At 40.9% G+C, this 26,930-nt stretch overlaps 1 protein-coding gene across 1 annotated transcript in view; it reads left to right on the top strand.

Moving 5' to 3' along the window:
* PELI2 (pellino E3 ubiquitin protein ligase family member 2) overlaps positions 1 to 26,930 on the top strand; it is a 204,114-nt gene that overhangs the window by 49,358 nt on the left and 127,826 nt on the right. The window contains exon 2 of the mRNA XM_058739135.1: positions 5,302 to 5,431. Coding sequence (XP_058595118.1) covers positions 5,302 to 5,431 — 130 coding nt within the window. The remainder of the gene's footprint in view (positions 1 to 5,301; positions 5,432 to 26,930) is intronic.

The following is a 26,930-nucleotide window of genomic DNA, read 5'->3' on the forward strand; positions in this document are numbered from 1 at the left end:
TTGCCTTTGTAGGCAGAATCACGTCTTTAGCTCTACTCCATTACACAGAAGATGGTCGTGTCTTGTCATGTAGTAACCCTGGGTGGGTTTCAGTGCCTGTGAGCCCTGTGCAGTGTGCCAGGTGGTGGGGACGGACTTGATGTTCCCTGGTCTGGATGGGGAGGCAGGAAGTAGGAGGGGAAGATTATGTGATGGTGTTCAGGAGGAGGTGACCGTGCTTGACAGATCAGGGGATGAAGGAGAGGCTGTGAGGAGGGAGAAGGGAGTATTGGGGCTTGTTCTAGTGTAACCAACTACCCCCAACTCACTGGCTTGATACAACAACCATCTTATTTATTGCACCGTTCTGTGGGTCAGGAATTTAGGCAGTGCTCAGCTGGGCAGTTTTTCTGCCCCATTTGGTACCCTTTGGTGATCGTCAGCTGAGGGATGGTCTGGTCTGGTCTGGAAGGTCCAAGGCTGCTTCATTCATGTGACTGGCGCCTTAACTGGGTGGTTGGAAGGCTGGGCTCTGCTGAGACTGCTGACTGGAGCCCCTACGTGTGGCCTCCCCAGCATGGTGGTCCCAGGTCTCTTCCATGGTGGCTCAAGGCTCACAAAAGACCCAGGCAGAAGCTGCGAGGCTCTTTCAGACCTGGCTTGGGAAATCTCAAAACATCACTTTCTCTACATCCTATTGGGAAGCAGGTCCCTTACCAGCGCAGGCCAGCGCAGGTGTAGGGAGGGGGGAACTAGACTCACCTCTCACTGGGAGAAGTCATGGGCATTTGTGTTCATCTCTGATCTGCCACTCTGATACAAGAGCCAGTGGGAGACTTTTGGAGTGGGGTGGGGGTTGAGTAGGGTGGTGGCATGACACATGACCAAACGTACTTTTATTTTTTTGTGTTTATTTATTTGAGAGAAAGGACATGTGCGAGAGCGTAGGGGGAGGGACAGAGAGAGAGGGAGACAGAGAATCCCAAGCAGGCTCCACACTGTCAGCACAGAGCCGGATGCAGGGCTCAAACTCACAAACTGTGAGATCATGACCTGAGTCGAAGCCAAGAGTTGGACACTTAACCGACTGAGCCACCCAGGTATCCCCAAATGTACTTTTAGATTTGGGGCAAAGATCAGATGATAGTGGATTGAAGAGTCTATGAGCACTAGAAGCAGGGCAGTGGGCGAGGAGCTCTCTTGGCTGTGAGGAGAAGGTGGTATGGGAGGGGAGGCTCAGAGGGAGACCCAGGGTCTAGGGGCTGGCTTGTGTTACTTGTTTACTCTGAAGATGGGTGAGGTCACCAATGACCCAGTCTGTTCCAGATCATGGAAGTACATTTCTGTTCTATGAACTGGACTTTTAACTGATTAAACACTGTAACTTCTCTTGCCTCCTTCATGTCTTTCCCAGGATACCCCTGTAATTCCTTTTGTCTTCCTAATAATGCCATCCCCCTGGCCTAGGCCAGAAGCCTGTATGCCATTACCTTTCTCTGTCCCTCCCTCCGTGTAGCCAAATGGGTCTCCAAATACTATTGATACTTGTCTTCAGAATCGAGGAGCTCAACTGTGGCTGCAAGTGCACTTCCCCTGTGGAACTTTGACAGTGTGCACACCTGGAGCCCTGCACCAGAACTGCCGACTCAGCATCTCTTGAGACCTAGGTGTGCATAGGTTCGTAAAGCTTCCCTGGTGATTCTCATGCTGACTTAGCACTGAAAACAACTCTCTGCAAGCTTTGTCTAATCCTCCAGTTCCTTTCCTTGCTGCTTGGGTTTAGGCCGTTAAAGTTTCCCGTGGCTATCAGGACGAATTCCAACCAACATGGTGGCTCAAGGGGGCAGAATTTATTCTCCCAGTTCTGGAGGCCTCAAGTCTGGAGTCATGGTACAGGCAAGGCCATACTGCCTCCAGGAGCCCAGGGGGTGGGGGTGGGGGGCAGGATCTTTCCTTGCTTCTTCCTGCTTCCTGGAGGCTCCAGGCATTCCTTGGTTTGTGAGGGTCTAGCCCCAGTCTCTGCCTTCATGTTCCCATGGTCCTCTCTGTCTCTTCTCCTGTGTGTCCCTTTATGAAAATGCTTGTTCTTGGGTTTAGGGCCCTCCAGTGGCCTAGGATGATTTCATCTCCAGGGCTTTAACTACATCTGCAAAGACCCTTTTTACAAAGGTCTGGGACATGGTCCCATTGACTTGGGGGCCACTATGTGACCCGCTCCACTTCCCATATGGGTAGGCTTCTTCTGCCATCTGGTCATCTTGAGTCCAGTCTGGCTGTCCATCCTGTGCTGTGCTGCCCTAGCGATGACTTTATATCCAATTGTGTTAGTCCTTTGCTTAAACTTACCAGCTCCCCATTCCCCTTAGGGTAAAAAGCCATGCCCCTTATGGAGTGCCAGGCTGTTGTGTAACCTGGCCCCTGCCTTTTACCTGCCCCCCCCCCACCACCCCACTACTTCTCGTCCCTTGAACTCTTAGCTTTCACAGTAATGAACTGCCTATACTCCTTGTCCTTGTATATAGTATTGCCCCACCTTCCCCCTGTAGTGTTGTTCACGTTTCAAGGCCGTTCAAGCATTGGGGTTCCTGCGTGGCTCAGTCAGTTAAGTGTCTGACTCTTGGTTTCAGCTCAGGTCATGCTCTCACAGCTCGTGGGTTCGAGCCCCGCATTGGGTGCTGTGCTGACAGTACAGAGCCTGCTTGGGATTCTCTCTCTCCCTCTCTCTCTTCCCTGCCCTTCTTCCCACTCATGTTCTCTTTCTCTCTCAAATAAAATAAATTTTAACAAAAAAGGCCATTCAAGCATTGTATCCTCTATGCAACTTTCCCTCGTGCTTCTTCCCACGTGCTTTGTGCCCTAGTGCATCTTGTTTACATACCTTATCACACTAGTTTTTATGCCATTCTTTGCTTTTAAGTGGAGTGATCTGAAGACAAGGAAACTGATACTCATCACTGTAGCTCTAGTACTTGGTCATTCATTCAGTATTCATAAGGCCATGTAGCTTAACCTAATTAGAAACTTGTCTCGTTGGTACCCTATTTCCAATAGGAAATGCCTCCGATTTCCAGTAGGATTTGTTACTGAGCATGGTCTAGATGGATTGAGTAAGTAGGTAACCTGCGTGTAGGCTGGCTTACTGTTTGCTTAACCTGCAGGTATCGTGCTTGGGCAACGTAAACATTTCTGCATATGGTAAGATGACACGTCTGGTTTTTGCGGGTTTATCCTCCCCTTTATGGTAGATAGGACTTTGGGGTTGTAGGTAGCAGAAACCAACCTGAGTTAGCCGAAACTAGAAAGAATTTCACGAACAAGGGTCAGCGTGCATCTGGGTCACTAGAAGCCCTAAGGATCCTCTATCTCTTGTTGTTGCCTGTCTCCGTTCATCTGCTTCATTCCTCACTTCTCTGCTGCTTCATCATGTGACACATTGTGACATCCCCACAGTTTGTGCACTTCGATTTTGCAGCCCTGGACATCCGCAGAGACTGGCTGGGTGTGTCTCAGGGTCAGTGTTGTGTTTTCTGGGATGAGAAGGTCATTGGCCAATGTGGGCCAGCTGTCCACCTCCAGCCATTCAACGATAGTGTGGTGGGGAGGGTGCCGGCCTGGCCATTTCACTCACGCGTGGTGCTCGGGCTGACCTTAGGGAGTTAAGGGATGGATGCCTGAGGAGGGAGTGTGGTGGTGAGTGGATCCCCGAGAAGCATCTGACACGCTCTTGCTAGGTTTAGTGTGCACTTAAAAGATGCAGTAGAGTGCTGGGGAGACTCGACGGGGCCCGGGAAATCCTGCCAGATCCTGTACTATTTGCCTTGAGGCTTCAGTGGTGAAAATGTTCCTCTAAATTGTTGAGAGCCCTAGTAGCTTTAATTGATTTCCACATGTTTCTCTTAGTACAAAATATTCATCTTGATTTAAGTGATTGGGAAATATGTTAAAGCAAAGCGGGTTTATAATGGTGGTTTTCTTATGGGTACATTCATTAAAGTAGCAATCACAAACACGTGTAAGAAAACAATGTATGTTTTGATCTTGCCTCAGAAAAAGGAGACTGGAAATAAATCATCTCTGTATTCTGGGGACACTTTTATGTAGCGCGTGTTTCTTTGTGATGGAAATGGGAACAGATTAAAAACACAGCAGGAATAACTTCGAGTGATAATTTAAATCCATCCTCAAACTGTAGCTACCAAATTGTAACAAAAAACCCCTTTGTTCCAACTCTTACTGTTAGTGAGCCTGATGTCCCCTTCGCCATACTGGCCACCAGGTACTTCTGGGTGGGGCTCAACAGAGACAGAGGTAAGACTTGGAGGAGAGGAATGAGCCACTAGATGTGCTCTCCCTGACTTTGGTGTTCTGAAGGAGCTGTCCTATATATGTAAAACTCAAAAGATTCCCTTCCCTTCTTTCTATTCTCTTCTTTAAAGGAACTTCTCCAAAGAAGGAGATGGAGAATAATCATGTCAGTGTGGCAACATGAGACCTTGGTCAGAACTTACAGAGACTTAGTAATCGAGTTAGAAGTACAATTGAAAGCAGAATCACTAACTGCAGTCCTGCATTTCTTTCTTTCTTTCTTTCTTTCTTTCTTTCTTTCTTTCTTTCTTTCTTTCTTTCTTTCTTTCTTTCTTTCTTTCTTTCTTTCAAGTTTGTTTATTTTGAGAGTTTTGACAGTTTGGACTAAAACTCCTCTTTTTTTATTTCCGGGCCTCTTTACGGGCAACCCTCTTGTGACGAACGTAAAATCGGATTTCACAAGTATTTTTGCCTACCTGACCGTATATGGTTCGAATAGCAATGGGAATGAATGTAGAGAATTCAGAACTCTTAAGACTGCAAGTAACTAAATTTGGTCTTCTTACAAATAAAGATCCTAAAGACATTAACATGATTTGGGAGTGAGAGATGAGGTTTAATTAGTATGCTATTTTCTAACTAGTTCATTTAAAAATATTTCTTGAGTGTTTCTCTGGGGTCCATTAGAACAACACTTGCTAAATTGAGCCAGCTCTAATACAGCCTCTGCAGAATTCTCATTTGCTTATTTATACTGTCTCTTTCCAAAAAGATTTGAAGAGTCTGACTTTATAGAATAGGAAACCTATAATTACTTTGTACATCACCCTTAAATTAAGTTTCTGGAAATGATTTGAATTTCATTACAGCTGAAGTCTGTTTTACAGCCCGTTCCTTCTATGGGGTGTTTAGTGGGCAGCTTTTTATGACCATCCCTGTGTCTCCCCTTTTTCCATCCTTTATTCTTAAAACTTTAAAAATCTACAAGTAAATGAACTCTTTCATCTTTGTTTATAGGTACAATGGTGCTTTACCTAATGGAGACCGCGGCCGGAGGAAAAGCAGATTTGCTCTCTATAAGCGGCCAAAGGCTAATGGAGTCAAACCCAGCACGGTCCATGTGATATCCACGCCACAAGCGTCCAAGGTAGGTGGTTCCTACAGAATTGGGAAGGCCTTGGCAGATGGTGACTTTTGGTACTTCTTGTCGTCACTGCTCTTTTCTTTCAGTCTCTTTTCTCTGTGGGGCAGTTTCTCAGTCATTTAGGCCAGATAATTCTTTGTGGTTAAGGGCTGTCCTATATATTGTATGTTTAGCCACATCCCTGGCTTTGACCCACTGGATGCCAGTAGCACATCCCCACTCCCATCCCCTGTTAGGACAACCAAACAGGTCTCCAGACATTGCCACATGTCCCCTGAGTGGTGAGGTGGGCAGCCCCTCCCATCCCGCTACCCCCTGATGGATCACTGCTTGGGATATAGTGGAACCAACATACGTCACTTTAGAATAGTTGTATTGAAAGATAAATGATGTTCCTTAACTTAGTTTTTGTGTTAAGTCTTCGTGAACCTCACTAAGATTTGTCATTTTCCTTCTATTTATTGAGCACTAGCTGTTTTTATACAATCTACATGTACCTGGAATTTGGGTCATTATTAGAAAGATTGGAAGTAAACAGAGCTAAGTGCCATAGGACGTTTACTATATCTCTTCTCATAGCTTTGAAGTCTATAAAATGTTAATTTTTCTATGATTTTCTGATCTATAAATGGGGAGAAACCTGAGTTTCCATTCTGGGTAATATATTCTACTTGTTTAGATAGGACAGTTTTTTCTTTTAATTCAATTATTTAATGTGTAATATAGTTTCTTTTTCTAGCAAAATTGGATTTACCTGAAATTTCTATATGGTGCATTGGCTAATACATATTTATCATAATGGGTTTGGACCATCTGGAATAAATACGACTTGATTGCCATTTTTACTGAAAACCCGTGGGTCAGAGAGAATCGAAAAGCTTCGTGGAAGTACTTGTGGTTTTGATACTCAGTCTTAGAAACAGGTGACCTTTGTTAATGTTTTTTATTAAAAGACCTCCTGTTGCTGAAGGAGTTTCTGAAGCAGTGCCATGAAAAAAGTTTGCTAGAATGTACCAGTTAAGATTGTCTTGTATTAATGAGGGAATGGCTAGATCTGAAAATATGAAACAACTAGGAAAACAGGAAAGATAACTATTTAGCAGCCAAACTTGGCCAGAGAAGGGGAAATAAAGTAAGTTTTATGAAGGGAAGGACACTTGATAAGGAAAACAAAAGAAGTCAGATTTACAAAGATGCTGAGAAAAGGAGGAAGTGAAATAACAGAATCTTGGAAGGCTAATGAGTATGAGAAGTATTTTATAGTGCAAAAATATTTGGAGGATACCAAGACCAAAGTTTTTTTTCTAACTCATTTGTTTACATTCAAATTAGTTAACAGACAGTACAGTATTGGTTTCAGGAGTAGATTCAGTGATTCATCCCTTACATACAGTACCCAGTGCTCATCACAAGTGCCCTCCTTACTGCCCATTTAGGCCCATCCCCCTGCTTACCTCCCCTCCAGCAACCCTCAGTTTGTTCTCTGTGTTTCAGAGGAAAATAATATAAAAACAGGGAGGGAGGCAAACCATAAGAGACTGTTAAAGACAAAAGTTTTTAAGCCAAAAAAGTTCTGATATTATAGATATTATAGACCCGGTCCTTCCATTTGTCTGTGTGTTGATCTTCCTCTAGCTCAGTAACTTTACTTTCCTTAATCTTAGATTTTATATTGATACCATGGCTTTACATATTTAAGAAAATGTATAGAAATCTTTGATTACTCAGGCTTCATTTTTAAAAATTTTTTATTGTTTATTTTAGAGACGGAGACAGAGTGCGAGTGGGGGAGGGGCAGAGAGAGAGGGAGACACAGAATCTGAAACAGGCTCCAGGCTCTGAGCTGTCAGCACAGAGCCCAATGCGGGGCTCGAACCCATGAACCATGAGATCATGACCTGAGCCAAAGTCGGACACTTAACCGACTGAGCCACCCAGGCGCCACCTCAGGCTTCATGTTATGATAGAATATGAAATATGGCTGGAATATGTAATAGATCTTCCAGTAGCTACTATCGGAAGATCACTGGCTTTTCCTTTATTCACTTCCTACCTCCATGTGCTCCAGTTTAACTTTTCATAAAGGTTTGACTTTTTATAACTGAATTTTACCCGAAGTTATTTAAATTCTGAATCTTTTGGTAGTTGTCTGTCTCAATCTGTGTTTCTGGTCTACATTACTAGTAGTAAGAGGAAATTGGAACTTTGTCTTGTAACCTGGGAAAATCATACATTCTCAGAGCCTCTGTTTCCTCATATATAAAATGGATGAGTTAGCTATAGGCAGGAGCCATGCTGAATCAGACAAGATACTTCTGTTATAAGCAACAAATGATAGTGGCTTAAAAAAAAAAAAAAAGCAAAACTGGAGAAATTATTAAAGATTAGGATAGGGACAGCTCTGCTGAGTATGAACAAGAGTTAATGCGGGTCTTGTTTAACGGGGGTTGTAAAGTGACTTGTCTCCAGCTACCTTCTGTCTCTTTTAGAGGTTTTTAATTGTCAGGAAAGGGAATCTGAGAGGCCTCTCCAGGGTCAGTCAGCTATGACTAAGGGAGATGAGTAGATCAGACACACTGAGCTGATCACCTAGCCCTTACTGCCTTTTGCTTATATGCATGTTACTCATCCTGGTATCTGTACAATGAGGGCCTCATGCAACGTATTCCGCCCTACCTGAGCCTAGCACCTTGCTCACAAATTCCTCACTCCTGTTCCCTCTCAAACTCTCATTTCTGGTCAGCTGTGCCTGCCTCTCCTCCCACCTGCTCTGTTGACCCCTAGACAAAGTTTCTTACATATTTAACCTTTGCTTCAAATGTTTCTCCTCCTGCCTCACCTTAACTGAATGCTGTTTTTTCATAGGTATGGCCTTTTTCCTTTCTTCCATCTCTCCAAGTTTATTGGACTCAAAATGATTTCCTTCTGTTTCCATTTCAGTGTGTTCTTTTTTTTTTTTTTTTTTTTTTTTTTTTTTTAATGTTTACTTATTTTTGACAGAGTGAGAGAGCACAAGTGGGGGATGGGCAGAGAGGGAAGGAGACACAGAATCCAAATCAGGCTCCAGGCTCCGAGCTGTCAGCACAGAGCCCAATGCGGGGCTTGAACTCAGACTGCGAGATCATGACCTGAGCCGAAGTTGGACGCTCAACCGACTGACCCACCCAGGCGCCCCTAGTCTGTTCCTTAAGTCTACTTTGATGTAAGCTGCTGATTACCCTGCTTCCCCTGACCTCCCTGACCTGCAGTCCACTCTTCTGCATATTCCACTGACTTAGTACCTAGTCCCATCTGTTTCTCCCTGACCTTTGCTAAACCATGCATTGGCCTCCATGGGTCATAATATTTTACCTCTTCCAATTTGACCATCACTTGCACTTTTCCCACTGATATGGTGCACTTTGTAGTCCATTGTCACTTGAAGGTGACCATACCTTCCAGTTCATTCTACCTGTGAATAAATAGGTTTTCTTACCTGATCTCAAGACCTCTAGCCCTTTAGCCTGTCCTTACTCTTGTCAAGGTTGTTGGTCTACTTGGCTTTTCCAGTTATGTGTCAACTTTACCCTGGATTTCCTTTCTCAGGTACCTGCCGGTTAGCCCTCCTGGTGAGTCCTTGCCTCTGGGCCCTTCCCAGGCCCCTCCTGTATTGCGTTTTCTTCCCTCTTGCTCACCCCATTTCCTGTCAGAATGCCAGGGTCTGTGGTAAACTTGACAAAAGCTGTTTGACCTGAATCAGTAGTGGTTTATCTGCCCTGAAATTTGATTGTGCAATACTGGCAGTGAAAGGGTCATCTTTGATTGGAGCTGTAAACAGGAGATCTTAAAGGGTAGGTGTGTTACCATTGTTAGTCAAGAGGCCAAGTGCTCACATTCCATGTTGTTTCTTCCTTCTGCCCCACAGCCCAGTGGAGTATCAGGATGTACCCTTTTGTTGATGGTAGTGGCTGCTGGAGAATGGGGTCTCCGTCTTCCATGCATGCCACAGTCCAAGCAAAGTCAGATCAGGATGGTAAATATGTGCTACTGTTGTGTAATCTCTGTGTAATCTCTATTTGCGTATTTGCTCTTGAAATAGTAATACTCCAAGATACTTCACCTAATATATAATGTGTTCAAAGAAAACCGAAAGTCTTGTTTTGCTTTTGGCATTTAGCAATTTATTTACTGTTCATTTATTCAAAAAATATTTATCTAGCACTTTTCTATGGCCAGGCATCATGCTAGGTATTGGATATACTGCAGTGTGCAAACCTTGTCTGCATGAAGTACATTGTCTAGTGAGGAGGCCGACACTAAGTTCTCATGTGAATACATGCTAACTGCATGTTGTGGGAAGTGCAGTGCAGGAAAAGACGATGGAGCTGTGAGGACAGTGGGTGGGGGGGGGGGAGCAAGAGCTTGGATTGGGTAGACAGGGAAGGGCCTCTGAGGGCATGGCACCTGGGCTTGGAGGTGAGGGGTTAGGAGGAGTTAGCCAGGACAGCAGAGAGATCTGGAACAGAGATTTGGGGTTTTTTGTTAAAGGAAACATTGAGGGGTGCCTGGGTGACTCAGTTGGTGAAGTATCCAACTCTTCATTTTGGCTCAGGTTCTCATGATCTCAGATCTCAGGTTCGTGAGTTCTAGCACCGTGTCAGGCTCTGCACTGACCATGTGGAGCCTGCTTGGGATTCTCTGTCTCCCTCCCTCTCTGCTGGCTGTCTCTCTCTCTCTCTCTCTCTCTCTCTCTCTCTCTCTCTCTCTCTCAATAAATAAACTTAACACCCTTCACTGTTTCCTCTTTTTTTTTTTTTTTTTTTTTAAGTAGAGGACATGATATAATAGGACTAAGAATTTAAGTCCATTTTTGTTCATTTCCTTTTAAGGTTGTGGGACAACTGTTTTGCTCTTAATTAATCGGTAAATAGGGTCGTGGTGGTGGTGACTATTTTGGTAGCAACATGGTTTAAATTTAGCAACATTACAGAGGAAAACTCATCATCGTGGTTTTCCCTTCTAGGCTATGCTTTGTTGAAATCTCCTGTTTTGGGCATTTTTACTTCTTAAAAGTAACAGAGTATCATTTTGTTCCAGTTGGCATGTTTCAGAATGGAAAAATATCAAAGGTCTCCAAGTGACAGTGTTAAAGCAAGAAGAACTATTTCATGTGATTGTTGTGGCCAGGACTGTTCTTGGGTTGTTCACACTGCAGTGGCCCTCCTGGTTGATACTAACACTCTTCCGTATCCATGAATAATACAGTAGTAATATGAGAAGTGGTAATATAAATTGCAGTGTAACTCATTCGTTCAAGCTAATTTTGTAGGCTGTAGTGGGGTCTGCTCTTGAAATCCTGTCTGTACAGCCTGGGTCTTGGTGCCGTGGGTGGCATCTCTCTGCTGTGCAATTATTAGGAAGCCACAGACATCTGTGCCATAGGAGTCATCTGTGTATCATTATCCTCATACTATTTAATGCAGCTTTTAACTAGTGGGTTGTTTTTTTTTTTAACTTTGTGTTCTTTCATTGTTAACGGACTATTCTTGAGTTTCGTGGCGTCTGGTGTTTTGATGTTTATAAGTTCAAGAATTTTATTGTACAGGAGCAACAAGGTGTGGGTAAGTTTTATCCTTCTAGATCACATCAACATGAACATTCTGAATCTGAAAAAAAACAAAAACAAAAACAAAAAACTAGTAATCCACTGCAGCCTAGAATATCTTTGTGTACTATACAGGAATATAAACCTAAAATAGTTTGTACTTACAGAAGGGAATACAGCTTAATTATTTTAACAAAATATAAATACAAGCAACCTGACCCTATACCTCAGTGAACTAGAAATGGAACAACAAGCTAAGCCCAAAGTCAGTAGAAGGGAAGAAATAGCCAAGATCAGAGCCAAAACAAATAGAAAAAAGACAAACGATCAACCAAACTAATAGCTAGTGTTTTGAAAAGATAAAGATAGATCTTTAGACTCCCCAAGAAATGATGACTCAAAATTAGGAAGACATTACAATTGCTACCCCAGAAATAAAAAGGATAATAAGAGATTAGCATGAACAAATATTTGCCAACAAACTGATCAACATAGGAGAAATGGATACATTCCTAGAAATACAGCCTGAGACAGAATCATGAAGAAATAGAACATCTGGACAGGCCAGTTACTATTAAGGAGATTGTGGAGGGGTTTGATTGCTAATTGAAAGTAAAGACCAGATGACTTCACTGCTGAATTCTACCAAACATTTAAAGGGGACTTTATAACCATTCTTCTCAAATTCTTCAAGAAATTGAGGGAATACTTTCAAACTCCTTTTTACAAGGCCAGCATTACCCTGATACCAAAACCAAAGACACTATAAGAGAAGAAAATTACACGGCAATATCCCTGATGAACACAGATGTAAAAATTCTCAAAATGTCAATGAATTCAGTACAGTAAAAAGATCATGCACCATGATCAAGTGGGATTTATTCCTGGGATGCAAGAATGAATGATTCAACTTTTACAAATCAGCAAATAAACTACGTTAACAATAGGAAATTAAAGTTGCAGGATGATCTCAAAGATTAAGGGGAAAAAAAACCAAAAAATCAACATCCATTTATGACTAAAAATGTGCAACAAATTGGCTACAGAGAAATGTACCTCAACGTAATAAAGGTCACATGTGGCAAGCCCACAGCTAATCTCATAGTCAGCTGAAAAACTGAAAGCTTTTCCTCTAAGGTCAGGAGTAAGACAAGGATGCCCACTCAGGATCCTTTTATTGGATATCGTACTAGAAGTCCTAGGCAGAGCAATTAGGCAAGGAAAAGAAATAGTCTCCCAAACTGGGAAGGAAGAAGTAAAATGATCTATTTGCAGATGACATTATATATACATAGAAAACCCTGAAGACTACACCAAAAACTGTTAGAACGAAGATGAATCAGTAAAGTTGCGATATATAGAATCAATATACAAAAATCAGTAACAAATGCAGGTATCAAAACAATTTCATTTACAGTTGCATCAGGAAGAAAAAATAGGAATAGGTTTAACCTATTGTTAAAAACAATAGGTGAAAGATGTGTTCACTGAAACAATAGGTGAAAGATGTGTTCACTGAAACTATAAAATGTTGATGAAAGAAATTGAAGACACAAGTAGAAAGAATAATTCTAACCCATGAGCATAAGCTAACATTGATGACCATACTAGCCAAAGCAGTACTATCAGAATTCCAACAGTAATTTTCAGAGAAGTAGAATATACAATTTGTATGGAACCACACAAGACCCTGAATAGCCAAGGCAATCTTGAGGAAGAACAAAGCTGGAGATATGCTTCCTGATTTCAAACCATATCACAAACCTTATAGTGATCAAAACAGGATGGTATTGCCATAAAAACATACATGTAGGTCAATGGAACAGAACAGTCCAGAAATAAACCTACACATATATGGTCTATTTGTGACAAAGGAGCCAAGAGTAATTAAAGGGGGAAAGCTGGTCTTTTCAATAAAATGTTTTGGAAAAACTGGACAGCCACATGCGAAAGAATGAAACTGGTCCCCTATCATATATCACACACAAAAATCAACTCAAAGTGGATTAAGGGCTTGAGTATAAGACTTAAAACCATAAAATCCTAGAGTAAAATATAGGGAATAAGCTCCTTGACTTAGGTCTTGGCGATGATTTCTTGACACTAAAAGCAAAGGCAACAAAAGCAAAAATAAATGAGTGGCACTACACTATGCTAAAAGCCTCTGCACAGCAAAGGAAATGGTCAACAAAATGGAGAAGCAATCTCAAGAGTAGGAGAAAATATTTACAAATCCTGTATCTGATAAGGAGTTAATATCCAAAGTCTAACATCCAAAGGAACTCCTACAACTTGATAACAAAACAGTCTGATTAAAAAAAAATGGGCACAGCATTTGAATAGACCTTTTTTCAGAGGAGACCTCCAAATGGCCAACAGCCACATGAAATGGTGCTCAAGGACACTAATGATCAAGGAAATGCAAATCAAAACCACAATGAAACATCACCTTATGCCTGTTAAAATGGATATCCTAAAGATGAGAGGTAAGTGTTGGTGAAGATGTGAAGAAAAGGGAACCCTCACACACTGGGAATGTAAATTCCCCCATTGGTGGGAATGTAGATTGGTGTAGCCACTGTGGAAAACAATATGGAAGTTTCTCATGTTAAAAATAGAATTACCATGTGATCCAGCAATTCCACTTCTGGGTGTGTATCCAAAGGAAACGAAAACAGTGTTTCCAAGAGATACCTGCACCCTCGTGTTCATTGCAGCACTATTCACAATAGCCCAAATATGGGATCAGCCTAAGTGCCTGTCAGCAGTTCGAGTGGTTTGTAAAGATAAGGTACACAGTTGACCCTTGAACAACATGGCTGTTAGGAGTACTAACCACCCCCACCACCACCAACACAGTTGAAAACCTTCATATAACTTTTCACTCCTCCTAAATACTGATAGCCTACTGTTGACTGGAAGTCGTACCGATAACATAAACAGTCAATTAACAGCTAGGTTGTACGTTATATGTATTATATAATGTATTCTTAGAAGTAAACTGGAGAAAAGAAAACGTTAAGAAAATCCTAAGGAAGAGAAACTACATGTACAGGACTTTACCATATGAAAAAGAATCTCTGTAAGTGGAACCTCACAGTTCAAACCTGTGTTGAAGGGCCAACTGTATATGTATATACAATGTAATATCATTCAGCCATGAGAAAGGACATCCTGTATTTACGACAACATAGAATGACCTTGAGGACATCATGCTAAGTAAATAAGTCAGACAGAAAGCTCAATACTACCGATCATATATATATATATCTCAAATCTAAACACCTGAACTCATAGAAACAGACTGGAATGATGGGATCAGAGGCCAAGGGATTGAGGGTATGGGGAGATGCTTGTCAAAGTCTATGAACACTTACACACCTCCAGTTATAATTTGAATAAGGTTTGAGGATCTTAAGTATAGCATGATGATTATAGTTAATAAAACTGTTTTATAAACTTGAAAGCTGCTAAGAGTAGATCTTAACTGTTCTTACCACAAAAAAGAAATGGTAAGTATGTGACATGATGGAGGCATCAGCTAAGGATATGGTTGCATCATTTTGCAATATATAAGGGTATCAAATTCACGTATTGTATGCCTTAAACTTAATGTTATATGTCAAATGTATCTCAGAACTGGAAAAATATAAGCATAAGTTTCAAAGAAATGGAAATAACTTCAAAGAAATCAGAGTATTGTTAAAGGAAAGGAAAAACTATTTGAGATACCAACAACATACTTCATAGTTTAAAATAATATTCTGATTTAGTGTTTATTGAGACTTCAAAAAATAGCTCTTACCTGAATGTACCATGGCAGTTTAAAGTTATGGTCTTGATTCTTACAAAACATGAATTAGATGAAAACAGCTTCTTGTAAAACTCCTAAATCAGGGCAGTAAAGTTCCAGTCATTATTGACAAGGCTCAAACTATTTCACATAGAAATGATTTAAAAATTTGCTTAAAATATGGTGTTCAAGATTTTGAAGATAGGTGATGACTTTTGATTTCATGGAGCTGGGAAGGAGCCAAGTCTGAAATATATTAAACTTTACTGTCATTCAAGAAACATGGTTTCAGTGAGATGGGCAGCTTGTGGCATTATTGACACAAAAGTCACTTTGGAAATCAAAGACCTGAATATTTGCTTTAATAGGAACTGTGGGATAGCATTTAGATGATTAAATACTTTAGAGATTTGGCTTTATTACATGGCATTCTAACCATTCTTATTTCTTTGGTTTTAGAAGAGAAAAAGTTTCAGTTATTAAAATGGATATTTTTACTTGACAAGTAGGTGATAGAATATATAAAACCAAATACAGAAGCCTGTGATAGAGAAGCAGAGAATATTAGAGAAACAAACTTAAAATCAAAAAATTCTAAGAGAAGAACTATTAAATTATCCAGGTTACATGAAAATACACTTACTTGATACATATGAAGAATATAATTAACAGTTATCTTTGGAGTTTGACCAACTGATGTTTTCAAAGCACATAGATTGAAGGTGAACAAAATTTTGTAAAATGAAGCTAAGTAATTGAATAGGACAGCCCAATAAGTGGTTTTCATGGTGTTGGTAATAATAGAAATGGTGAACATAAAAATTACAGTACTGGTTGGGGCACCTGGGTGGCTTGGTCAGTTAAGCATCAGACTTCGGCTCAGGTCATGATCTCACGGTTCGTGGGTTCAAGCCCCACATCAGGCTCTGTGCTGACAGCTCAGAACCTGGAGCCTGTCTCAGATTCTGTGTCCTCCTCTCTCTCTGCCCCACCCCTGCTTGTGCTCTGTCTCTCTCTGTCCTTCAAAAATGAATAAACATTAAAAAAATAACACTTAAAAATTACAGTATTGGGGCTAGGAAAATATTGAGCTTAATTGATACTAGTTCAATAGAAGGTATCTCTATATCAAGACTCTATTTACTTGTTGGCTTCAATTAAATGGGGGACGTTATTGGAAGAGTTTAGTTCTATTGAATCCTAGCTCAGACATGGCTTAGTTGTGACAGTTATATCAAATAAAGGATCACACCAGTAATTTCTAACAATTAACAGATGACTTGGAAATACATTATTAGCATGGTTTGTTGAATGATTGGCACTCCAGCTTGCATCACTTGGGAACAGTTTTATACCATATATAGTTCATATTATTCAGACCATGGAATGTTTTAAAATTTTTGACTTACATACTTACTATAAATCCTATTGTTAAATATTATCACTCCTGACATGAATAATTTTTATACATATATCTAGGTGATTATCTCATTTTATGTGTTATATAGTTTGAGTTTTAACAGCAAGAATTGATTATTAACTGCTATATTTCTTTTAAATAAAATTTTTTAACGTTTATTTTTGAGAGGGAGAGAGACAGAGTGTGAGCAAGGGAGGGGCAGCGAGAGAGAGAGAGAGAGAGAGAGAGAGAGAGAGAAAGAGAAAGAGAAAGAGAAAGAGAAAGAGAAAGAGAGAAAGAGAGAAAGAGAGAAAGAGAGAAAGAGAGAAAGAGAGAAAGAGAGAAAGAGACACAGAATCTGAAGCAGGCTCCAGGCTCGGAGCTGTCAGCCCAGAGCCTGATGCAGGGCTTGAACTCACAAACTGCAAGACCATGACCTGAGCTGAAGTCGGACCGTCAACTGACTGAGCCACCCAGGAGCCCCTTAACTGCTATATTTCTATAAATTTTGAGTAACCAATACTTCTATGGTTTTCTAAGCTTTTTGATGGTTTTGCCATTGCAATTTGGGAGCTGTTCTTTGCCCTTTTTGGGTTTAGCTTTGATTTCTGCACACAAAGTAAACAGTAGACTTTCTTATTTAAGTACATTTTCTTTCAAATCCCCTACATGTTGACATCTCTACTGCTGTGTTTAAACTAGACAGTTTGACCTGTGCTGGTTGAAGATCTGAAAGGGAATAATTATCACCATTTCTCCATTCTGATTTGTGTGAGAGGCTTTAAGGTGGGTTTTAAGATATTTTATGGTATTTTTAAAATTAAACTTTGAGGTATGATTCATAGTGAATAATCCCAGAAAGTTGAAGTTGATTCAGAATATCACATTTTTCTTGGTTTCTGCTATTGTAGTTTGACACTAACATTTTTGTTTTCTCAAATCCTAACATACGTTTTCATCACTTCAAGCACTAACAACAAATGGGCTTTTTTGTGTCTGTTCAGAATCATCACAAGGTCATTGCTGCGGTCTTTTCTGTTCATGGCTATTTAGGCTAAATCTCCGCTGTGTGGTGTGGGCAGAATTACTGTTTTCTTGCAAAAGATACATTTCTGTCTTCTATGTATTTATGATTTGGTTGGTAGAGAATGCTTCCTCCCCATCAAAGATGTCCATGCCTTGATGTCTGGGAGCTGAGAATGTGTTCTCTCACATGGCAAAGGGGACCTTGCAGATGGAATTGAAGTCTGGGAACTTAAAATAGGGGGTTACGTTGGGCCTGCCCCATAGTCCAAGATAATCACAATAGTCCTTCAAGGTGGAAGACGAAGGTCAAAGACTGCCAGCAGTGTGCAGGAAGAAGGGACTGGGGAGTTTGAAGCACAGGCAGGACTCCACATTCCTTTCTTTGAAGATGGGGGCAGGGCCTGTGAGCCGAGGAATGTGGGCCCCCCTCTAGGAGCTGAGAATAGCTCTGGTAGGAGCAGTTGGGAAATGGGGACCTCTGCCCTATAGTCACATGGAACTCCATTCTGCTAACAGCCTGAAATGTCCCTGGAAACCATCTTCCCTAGAACCTCACAGAGGAACATAGCCCCAGTGGCCCCTTGATTTTTGGCCTCTCCAGGCTTGGGCAGAGAAACGAGGCAAGCCTCTAGACCAGCATGTCTGAGAAAACAAATCTGTGTTTGTAGCTTGTGGTAATTCGTTACAGCAGTGTGAGAAAACTTACAATACCCTTGTGGGAAATTAAATTTTTTTAAGTTTTATCTAGTTTTGAGAAAGAGCACGAGCAGGGGACGGGCAGACAGGTGGAGACAGAATCCGAAGCAGGCTCCAGGCTCTAAGCACAGAGCCGGATGCGGGGCTCGAACTCAGGAACCAAACCGTGAGATCATGACCTGAGCCAAAGTGGGGCACTTAACCAGCTGAGCCATCCAGGCGCCCCCATTGTGGGAAATTAAATACAGAGTACCTTGTTTTACTGAGCAGCCCTTGACTTTGTACTGGGGGGAAAGAAAGGCTGGGGAGCCATCAGGGAACTGGGGCAGAAAAGAGGTTTTGTTTTCTTTCTTCAGTTCTCTTGGATCCAGAGTGTTGGAGCGGTTTGTTGGAAAGCTTGACTTCACCCAATAACTTAATTATCAGTGTAATTATCTGCTTTACTGATCCATAATAATTTTACTATTGACTTGATTCATGTATTAGTTAGAAAAATCAGATTTAATTTGTGTTGTCCTTAAAGCACATGTTTATTAAATAGTTGCTTTTAACATGTCAGTGTGGGAGAATACTTGCATTCGTCCTTCCAATTATGCCTTTACTCAGACTTACTGGAATTATGAGTGATTCAGGCACTTATACCCATCCTGTCTTTCCATGGAGGGAGAGAATCTTTTGCTGTAACTTTTCTTTTTAAAAACATGGAAAGTGAACATTGGAAAGACCCTTATGCCCTCTGACTCCATTTTACACAGGAGGGACTTGAAGTGCAGAGAAACCCAGTAAAAGTGGCCTCAGGTCACGAAGCCAGCTGTGGTGCCCAGGATCCGGGATAAGGAGTGTGTTGCTGCAGGTAGCAGGTGGAGAGTGATCTGAAGGACAGGAACCAAGCCCCTGAGTCTCTCACCTCCTGGGAGTGTGGCTTGGAAAATCTCGTTTATTTCTGAACTAGGAATGCTGCAATGAATGCTATATTTATTAATAAAAGTGGAAGTTGCTTTGTCAACTCAAGGATTACTGGCGCTGTTAGGATAATCTGTCCAGTCTGGAATCCAGTTCTCTGCAGAGAGAGCCCTCTCTACAAAAGGCACAATGATGAAGGCTTGCGTTTAGTAGCTGGTTGGTTTGAAGTGGTACTTAGAATGGCAAGTAGCATAAGGTACATCAAAATAAATTCTGTGTAGCTGGAAAGAAGTCCTAACCTTTGGAGGGAGGGTCACAGAGGTATCATTGAGTGACTTCAATTTGCTGGTGGCCTCTTCTGTTACGTCTTTGCCTTTCACGTTAAAGTGTGCTGTTGACCTTCTCTTTTTTCTTCTTTTTGTGAAAAGTATGTCAGCCTCTTTGAAGTGCTATGTTGCTGACTAATTCACAGAGAAACCTCCTTACAAGTTCTTTATTGATCACACACATGTCACAGGCGTGAATAAGCTTCAGGAAGCTTTGGTTTTGTCTTACTGAAGTTGAGTTAATGGGAGCTTGTTGGAGCCTGGGCACAGGTGCTCTGATGGATAAGTGTGTTCTTGCTTTGCTCTTTCTCCTTATTCTGCTTCCAGGTGAGCCCTCAGGACCAGCTCTGTCTTCTCTGTGTTCTAGCCTGGCATTCAAGTTAAATTCCCCAGGTGGCCATGTTTTCCTTGCCCCCCACACCTTTGACGTTCTCATTTCCTAGAATGTGCTCCGGCCTTCAATACTAACATAGACTCCCACCATCCTCTAGAACATGGCCCACGTGTCCTTTCCCCTAGGAACTCTGACACTCCTAGTCTCAGTGAAAAGCCCTTTTGTGAACTCTTGAAGTTTAAAAGCGTGAACGTGTGTGTGTGTGTGTGTGTGTGTGTGTGTGTGTGTGTGTGTGTATCTCAGTGCTCTGAGCTGTATTAGAGTTGTCTGTGTCTTGTCATGCTGGGAAACAAGTCCCTTGAAGACAGGGGTGGTCTTTCTTGTCTGTATTCCCAGCGCCCAGCACAGGTTGTTGAATGAATAGCTAGGTGCTGTGGCCTGCCTTGGGCAGGGGTAGGTGGGACAGCTGGTTGTTGTAATGGGTCAATAACTAATGTGTTGGTATTCTGCAAACCCACAGGCACATGCATGGGTTAGTTTATATTTCAGGCACATTTGGTAAATTGAAAATTCTGTTTCTGTATCTTCTTCATTACAAATAATGTGATAATTTCCTCTGTACAGAAGCCCATGTTAATTTCTCATCTTCTTCCTTTCAATCTCAGGAATCCCATATTTGAGACTTTTAGGAAGAAATTGTTAAGTTTTATAAAATATGAAAACACGAATAGAATGAAAAGTGTGGGCTTTGAGGTTTAGGCTTCCTGAATTCCTAGTTGGCCCCATTTACTACCTATAGACTCACTTGGGCAAAACCATTTTCTGTGGTTCACTCTCCAGTTTTTTAGAAGAACAGATTTGTGTCAGTCAATATAGGCCAGGCTATCCTGTAAAGCCAACTCCCGAATCTCTGTAGGTTTATGGAAGCACAGCATACTTATTATTAATTCATCCTGTCCATTGTGGATTAGCACAGAGGCAGTGTTCACCATGGGAAATCAGGGATCCAGACAGAGGGTGCATCTTGACTTCCGTTTCAAAGATTGTAGAGGGAGGTAAGAGAATATAGCTCTTAAAACTTCCAGCTGGAAGTGACCTACTTGGATTTCTCTGGCTAAAGCATGTCTCATAGCAGACTGAGTCCAAAGGTTGGGACGCATAATCCTTCGGCAGGGAGAGGCATCACATATTTGCAAATGGTAGTGCATTCTGCCTCCAGGCAGTGGTTCATGAAGGGAAATACTTGGAACGTATCACACACAGCTAGTACATGGTAGCGATTGATTAATGTGAGCTCATGTTAGTGATTGGTTTCTCTAGAAAGTATTAATTATCTGTTATAAGAAGATATAAATGGGCTTAGGATATGATGAAACCTAGCATCTAAGTTATTGGCAGTTTGATCATATAAAAAAACACTTTCATTTAAAATGTACTGACAGATTAAAAATTAAAACTTCAGCTTCATGATTTGAATATAGGTTTTTCTCTGTAAACTTTGTCGCTTTCTCTAGATCACAGCAACAAAGGCTTAATGAATAATAGTTTTTGAATTATCAACCCAACTAACTTTGAAAATCAGTGTATTTCCTTACTGGAAAATGTACTTAACAATTAGAACACTTTGATAAGCCATTCTTTTGTGAAAAATGTATCTGGCCTGAATCTGTTTTGGTTCCTCATGCAATCTTCAGACTGCCAACATTGATTTCATTCCTTGCTTTTCAAACAAAGGAGTAGTTCTGTATTTTTTCAAAATAGAGTTAAACCTTTGTTTCCCGTGGATAGTTGAGATTTGGAAACCCCTTTTAGATCTTTCCATATTACCTGGTTGACATGAACATGAATATCAGGGGTTTTTTTTCTCCCCCCCACTTAAAAAATTATCTTACTCTGCAATCTAGTATCCTAAATCCAAGAATACTATTTTTAAATTTCTAAATACCATCGATATGTATGTTTAATGAGCAAGGTGGAAGCGATGTTAAATTGGTTCCCGTAAAATGCAGAAGAATGGAAGTTGTGGTAAACAGATCTTACCTAGCTTTTTGTTTTTAAGAAGACTTTCTTTAGGGTACACCCATCGTAAGTGTAGAGTTGGATGGATTTTCATAGAGTGAACACACCTATTTAAACCGTGCCCAGATCAAGAAATGGCACCATCAGTGCCCAGAAGAGATGCCCCTCCCCCTTGCTCGCTCTCCTAGCCCACACCAGCTACCTGCCATTACAACCTAACACCATAGACTGATTTCTGTTGTTGTACTTTATATAAATTGGATCTGTAGTGTGCATATTTTTTATTTCTTTCATTAGCATTGTGTTTGTGAGTGAAATATCCCACATTGGGTAGGTTTGTTTCTTGGTGTATAGTATTCTGTTGTATAAATATTCATTCTCTTATTCAATATGCATTACAGTATTAATCACACAAAAATCTGAGTTTTTGTAAATTATCAAACTTTTTTTTTTAAGTTAACTGTTTCACTTTTTTTAATGTTTATTTTTGAGAGAGGGAGACAGAGCGTGAGTGGGGAAGGTACAGAGAGAGATGGAGACAAAGAATTGGTAGCGGGCTCCAGGCTCCAAGCTGTCAGCACTGAGCCTGACGTGGGGCTCGAACTCCCGAGCCGTGAGATCATGACCTGAGCCGAAGTCCAACGCTCAACCCACTGAGCCACGCAGGCAACCCACGATTTCAATTTCAGATACGAAGTCAAAATAAGCACAATAGCTACCAACACCCACATTTATAGCTTGCAGCAGTTGAAAATGTAGCTACCTGTTACACAAAAAATGTATTCTCACTTTGAAAATTGATTAGCCTGCTACAACAGTAATGATCTCACAGAATTGAATGTCTGGGGGGAGAACTAATTTTATACTAACCTTCGAATGTTACATACGATATGTTGTTTTCCTCTCCTAATAAAACATATACCTGCATTTCAGCTAGGGGCCTGCATACCAAATTTTTCTCAGCTTTCACTTTTGTGAACACCCAGGAGGACCTTCTTTCTGCCTCTGCCCCCTTCAACGCCTGGGAGATTAGACAACATGAATTCCTCTTGAAGCCACTCTAACTTTGAAAATTTGGCAACCCACGCTAATTCTGAGAATAGTTTGACTTCAGCTGTGATACAAGATCAGGGTTTGGTGGGTTTGTTTGTTTGTTTGTTTGTTTTTTGTTTAAGAAGTTTTAACTCTGGTTGCTCTTTCCTCTTTCTTTTAAAAGAATATAGCCTCTTTATTTTTAATGAGAAAGTGTTTTTGTTTTGAAACATTGAACAAAGATAATTTTAATACCAATTTATTAAATTTTCTTCCACTCAGTCCTTTATTATGGTGATGTATTTCTAGTTTTGTGTGTTTTTTGTTCTTTTAAAAAATTCTATAACCGTGAAAGGGAGTTTTACTTTGTGTATACATCAAAACAGCAAGATGAATTTAATTTTTTGATTCTAAATCAATTCAGTAGCTGTAAGTTGGTGTTGTTGGAGACGTTTTTTTTTTTTTTTTTTTATTGAAGTATGCTTACACAATGTTATTAGTTTCAGGCGTGCAACATAGTAATTGGACAAGTTTACGCATTATGCTATGCTCACAGCAAGTATAGCTGCCATCTGCCCCATTATATCACTATTACAATATCATTGACTGTGTTTCCTGCACTCTACCTTTTATTCCCATGACTTATCCCCTGCCACTCCGCTTCACTCATTTTTGCCCATTCCCCAACCCCTCCTCTCTGGCAGCCATCGGTGCTCTGTATCTATGGGTCTGTTTCTGCTTTTTGTTTGTTTTTTTAGATTTCCCATATAAGTGAAATCATGTGATTTGTCTTTCTTATTTCACTTGGCATAATACCCTCTAGGTCCATTCATACTGTCACAAATGGCAAGATCTCGTTCTTTATTATGACCGAGTATTAGTCCTGTGTGTGTGTGTGTGTGTGTGTGTGTGTGTGTGTGTGTACACACACAACATGTTCTTTATCCATTCATCTATCAACAGACACTTGGGTTGCTTCTGTATCTTGGCCATTGTAAATAATGCTGCAATAAACATAGGGACACATATATATCTCTTTGAATTAGTGTTCTTGTTTTCTTCAGGTAAATGCCCATTAGTAGAATTACTAGATCATAAGGTAATTATGTTAATTTTTTTGAGGAACCTCCACACTGTTTTCAGCAGTGGCTGCAATGATTTGCACTCCCACCAACAGTGCACGAAGGTTCCATTTTTCTCCACAACATTGCCAACACTTGGTTCTTGTGTTTTTGATTTTAGCCATTCTGACAGGTATGAGGTGATAGCTCATTGGGTTTTGCTTTGCATTTCCTTAGTGATGTTGAACATCTTTTCATGTGCCTGTTTGCCATCTGTATGTCTTCTTTGGAAAAAATGTCTGTTCAGGTCCTCTGCCCATTTTTTAATCAGATTGTGTTTTTGGTGTGGAGTTGTACAAGTTCTTTATATATTTTGGGTATGAACCCCTTATTGGATATATCATTTGCAAATGTCTTCTCCCATTCAGTAGGTTGCCTTTTTGTTTTGTTGATGGTTTCCTTTGCTGTACAAAGCTCTGTGTGTGTGTGTGTGTGTGTGTGTGTGTGTGTGGTCCCAATGGTTTATTTTTAATGCTGTTTCTTTTGCTTTAAGGAGGCCTATTTAGACAAATGTTGCTAAGGCCAGTGTTAAAGATTACTGCCTATGTTTTCTTCTAGGAGTTTTATGGTTTCATGTCTTAAATTTAGGTCTTTAATTCATTCTGAGTTTATTGTATATCGTATGAGAAAGTGGTTCAATTTTTTTTTTTTTGCATGTTGCTTTCTGATTTTCCCACCACCATTTGTTAAAGAGATGGTCTTTTCCTCACTGTATTCTTGCCTCCTTTGTCATAGATCAATTGACCATATAAGCCTCAGTTTATTTCTGATCTGTCTGTTCTGTTCTGTTGACATGCGGGTCTGTTGTTTGTGCCAGTCACCATACTGTTTTGGTTACTACAACTTTGTAGTATATCTGAAAACCTGAGATGGTATCTCCAGCTTTGTTCTTCTTCAGATTGCTTTGATTATTTGGGGTCTTCTGTGCCTCCATAAAAACTTTAGTATTCTAGTTCTGTGAAAAATGTGGGTACTTTGACAGGGATTGCATTGAATCTGTAGGTTGTTTTGGGGAGTGCGGACATTTTAACAATATTCTCAAAATCTGTGAGCACAGAATATCTTCAGTTACTTTCATCAGTGTTTTACTTTGATTTTTGAAGTTTATTTGTTTATTTTGAGAGAGATGAGACAGCGCAATTGGAGGAAGGGCAGAGACAGGGGCAGAGAGAGGATCCCAAGCAGGCTCCATGCTGCTGGTGTAGAACCCAACGCAGGGCTTGAACCCATGAAACCATGAGATCATGACCTCAGGTTTGGCCTGAGCCAAAACCAAGAATCAGATGCTTAACTGACTGAGCCACCCAGGTGCCCATCTTTCATCAGTGTTTTATAGTTTTCAGAGTACAGGTCTTTTACCTCTTTGGTTGAATTTACTCCTAGGTGTTCTTTTGTCACAATTATAAATGGAGTTAATTTTTCTGTTAGCTATTTCCTTATTAGTGTGTAGAAACACAAGCAATTTCTGTATTTCTTGTCCTTTATCATTCTTTACACTGAGTCAAATGAAACAGTGGTAAAAGGGAAAAAGATTAAGAAGTTTATGAACACTATTTAGGTTGGGGTTTCTTGACCTCAGCACTATTGGCAGTTTGGACAGATTATTCTTTGTTGTGAGGCAATGTTGTATGTTGTGTTGAGCAGCATCCTTGGCCTCTAGCCATGTGGTACCAAAAGGCCCCCCCTACTCCCAGTTGTGACAACCAGAACTGTCTTCAGACACTGATGTTCTTTTGGAGGGAGGGATGACCCTGGTGAGGACCATTGATCTAGACTCCTAAGTCTAGCCAGTATGTCACCTGCTTCGGAGTGCAAGCTCTGGCATTAGAGTCCCGGGGTTGATATCCCAGCTTTTGGCCAAGTGACCATGACACCGCCTCTCCGTTTTCTCATCTCTCAAGTGACGGAAAAGAACATTCAAATCCTAGGTTGGAATGTGTTAATACACGTAAGGTTTTTAGCTTTTAGAATGGTGCCTGGCCTGCTGGAAATGCTCAGTAAAGGTTAACCACGAGTATTGTTACCACTTATAAGAATACTGGGTATCATATTTCCTTTCCTTCCTCCTCCCGCTTTTTCACTGTGTCACAGAATGGAGACCTAAGGGGCAAGTGATAATCGAGCCAGGGTTTCAGCAAATTAATCTCCTTTTTAAAAGCTGTATTGCTGTGTGCTTTGGCTGGCAGGCAGTGTGGCAGTGAATTGATATCACTCTCCTGACCGGCTTCCTTTCCTTCAGTGATTGTGTGCTGCTTAGCAGAGACCATTGCTTGAACTCGGGTTTTGTGGAGAGTGAGGGCAATGCTTTGCACACGGATGGTCTTTGGCCTGTATTAAGAAGGGCTGCTCTCAGTTCCCGTCTCAGTCCCAAGCCTCTCTCTTCCTCAGGTTGGAGGCACATTAAGACCTTCTGTCCCCAGACTGGGATGGAATGTGGTGAGAAGGCTTCCAGGCAGCAGTATGGGCTGGAAGGAAGGAGGATTTTTCTGTTACCCCGGTCAGTTGAAGCTCCCTCTATCTTGAATTTCACCCTTTATCTAATCTGACAAGGACAAATTCATTTTTGCCAAAGCCTTGATTGTGGCAGTGGCTGCTAATTCATAGAAATAAAAAAAACAAAAAAGGCAGTGTGTGGGGGAGGTTGGGCGGGGGCTTGGTTGGGGGAAAAGGATCAGCAGAGATTTTTGTGCAGGAAAAAAATTTTCTCTACGGTCTGAAAATGAAAAAAGATGGAGTTGCAAACAAATAGACAGGTAGTCATACTTACCAGAGGGACTTGAAACAACTTAAATGCACAAAATAGCTCCTCTGATGATACATGCGATTGAATTGTACTGCTTATAGGTTTTAAAAAATCCATTAGTTAGTCCCAAAAATGTTAATGATAGATATTCTTTTAGTATCTTATTGATCTGAGTCTTAAAACACACTTGAGTGGGAATTTCAAAATCTTTAAAATTTAAAACTTTAAGTTGTTAAGTTTAGGAAAATACTTCAGGGGCGCCTGGGTGGCTCAGTCAGTTGAGTGTCCAGCTCTTGATTTCAGCTCAGGTCATGATCTCATGGTTCGTGGGATCGAGCCCCACACTGGGCTCTGTGCTGACAGCACAGAGGCTGCTTGAGATTCTCTCTCTTCCTCTCTCTGTGCCTCCCCCTATCTGCACACATGCTCGCCCACTCTCAAAATAAACATTAAAAAATACTTTAATATGTAATTTTATAAGAAAAGTCAGCTTCCTTTTTTGTCAAAGGAGTATATAATTTATCCC

Source organism: Neofelis nebulosa, chromosome 7, assembly GCF_028018385.1.
Source record: "Neofelis nebulosa isolate mNeoNeb1 chromosome 7, mNeoNeb1.pri, whole genome shotgun sequence".
Classification (NCBI taxonomy): domain Eukaryota; kingdom Metazoa; phylum Chordata; class Mammalia; order Carnivora; family Felidae; genus Neofelis; species Neofelis nebulosa.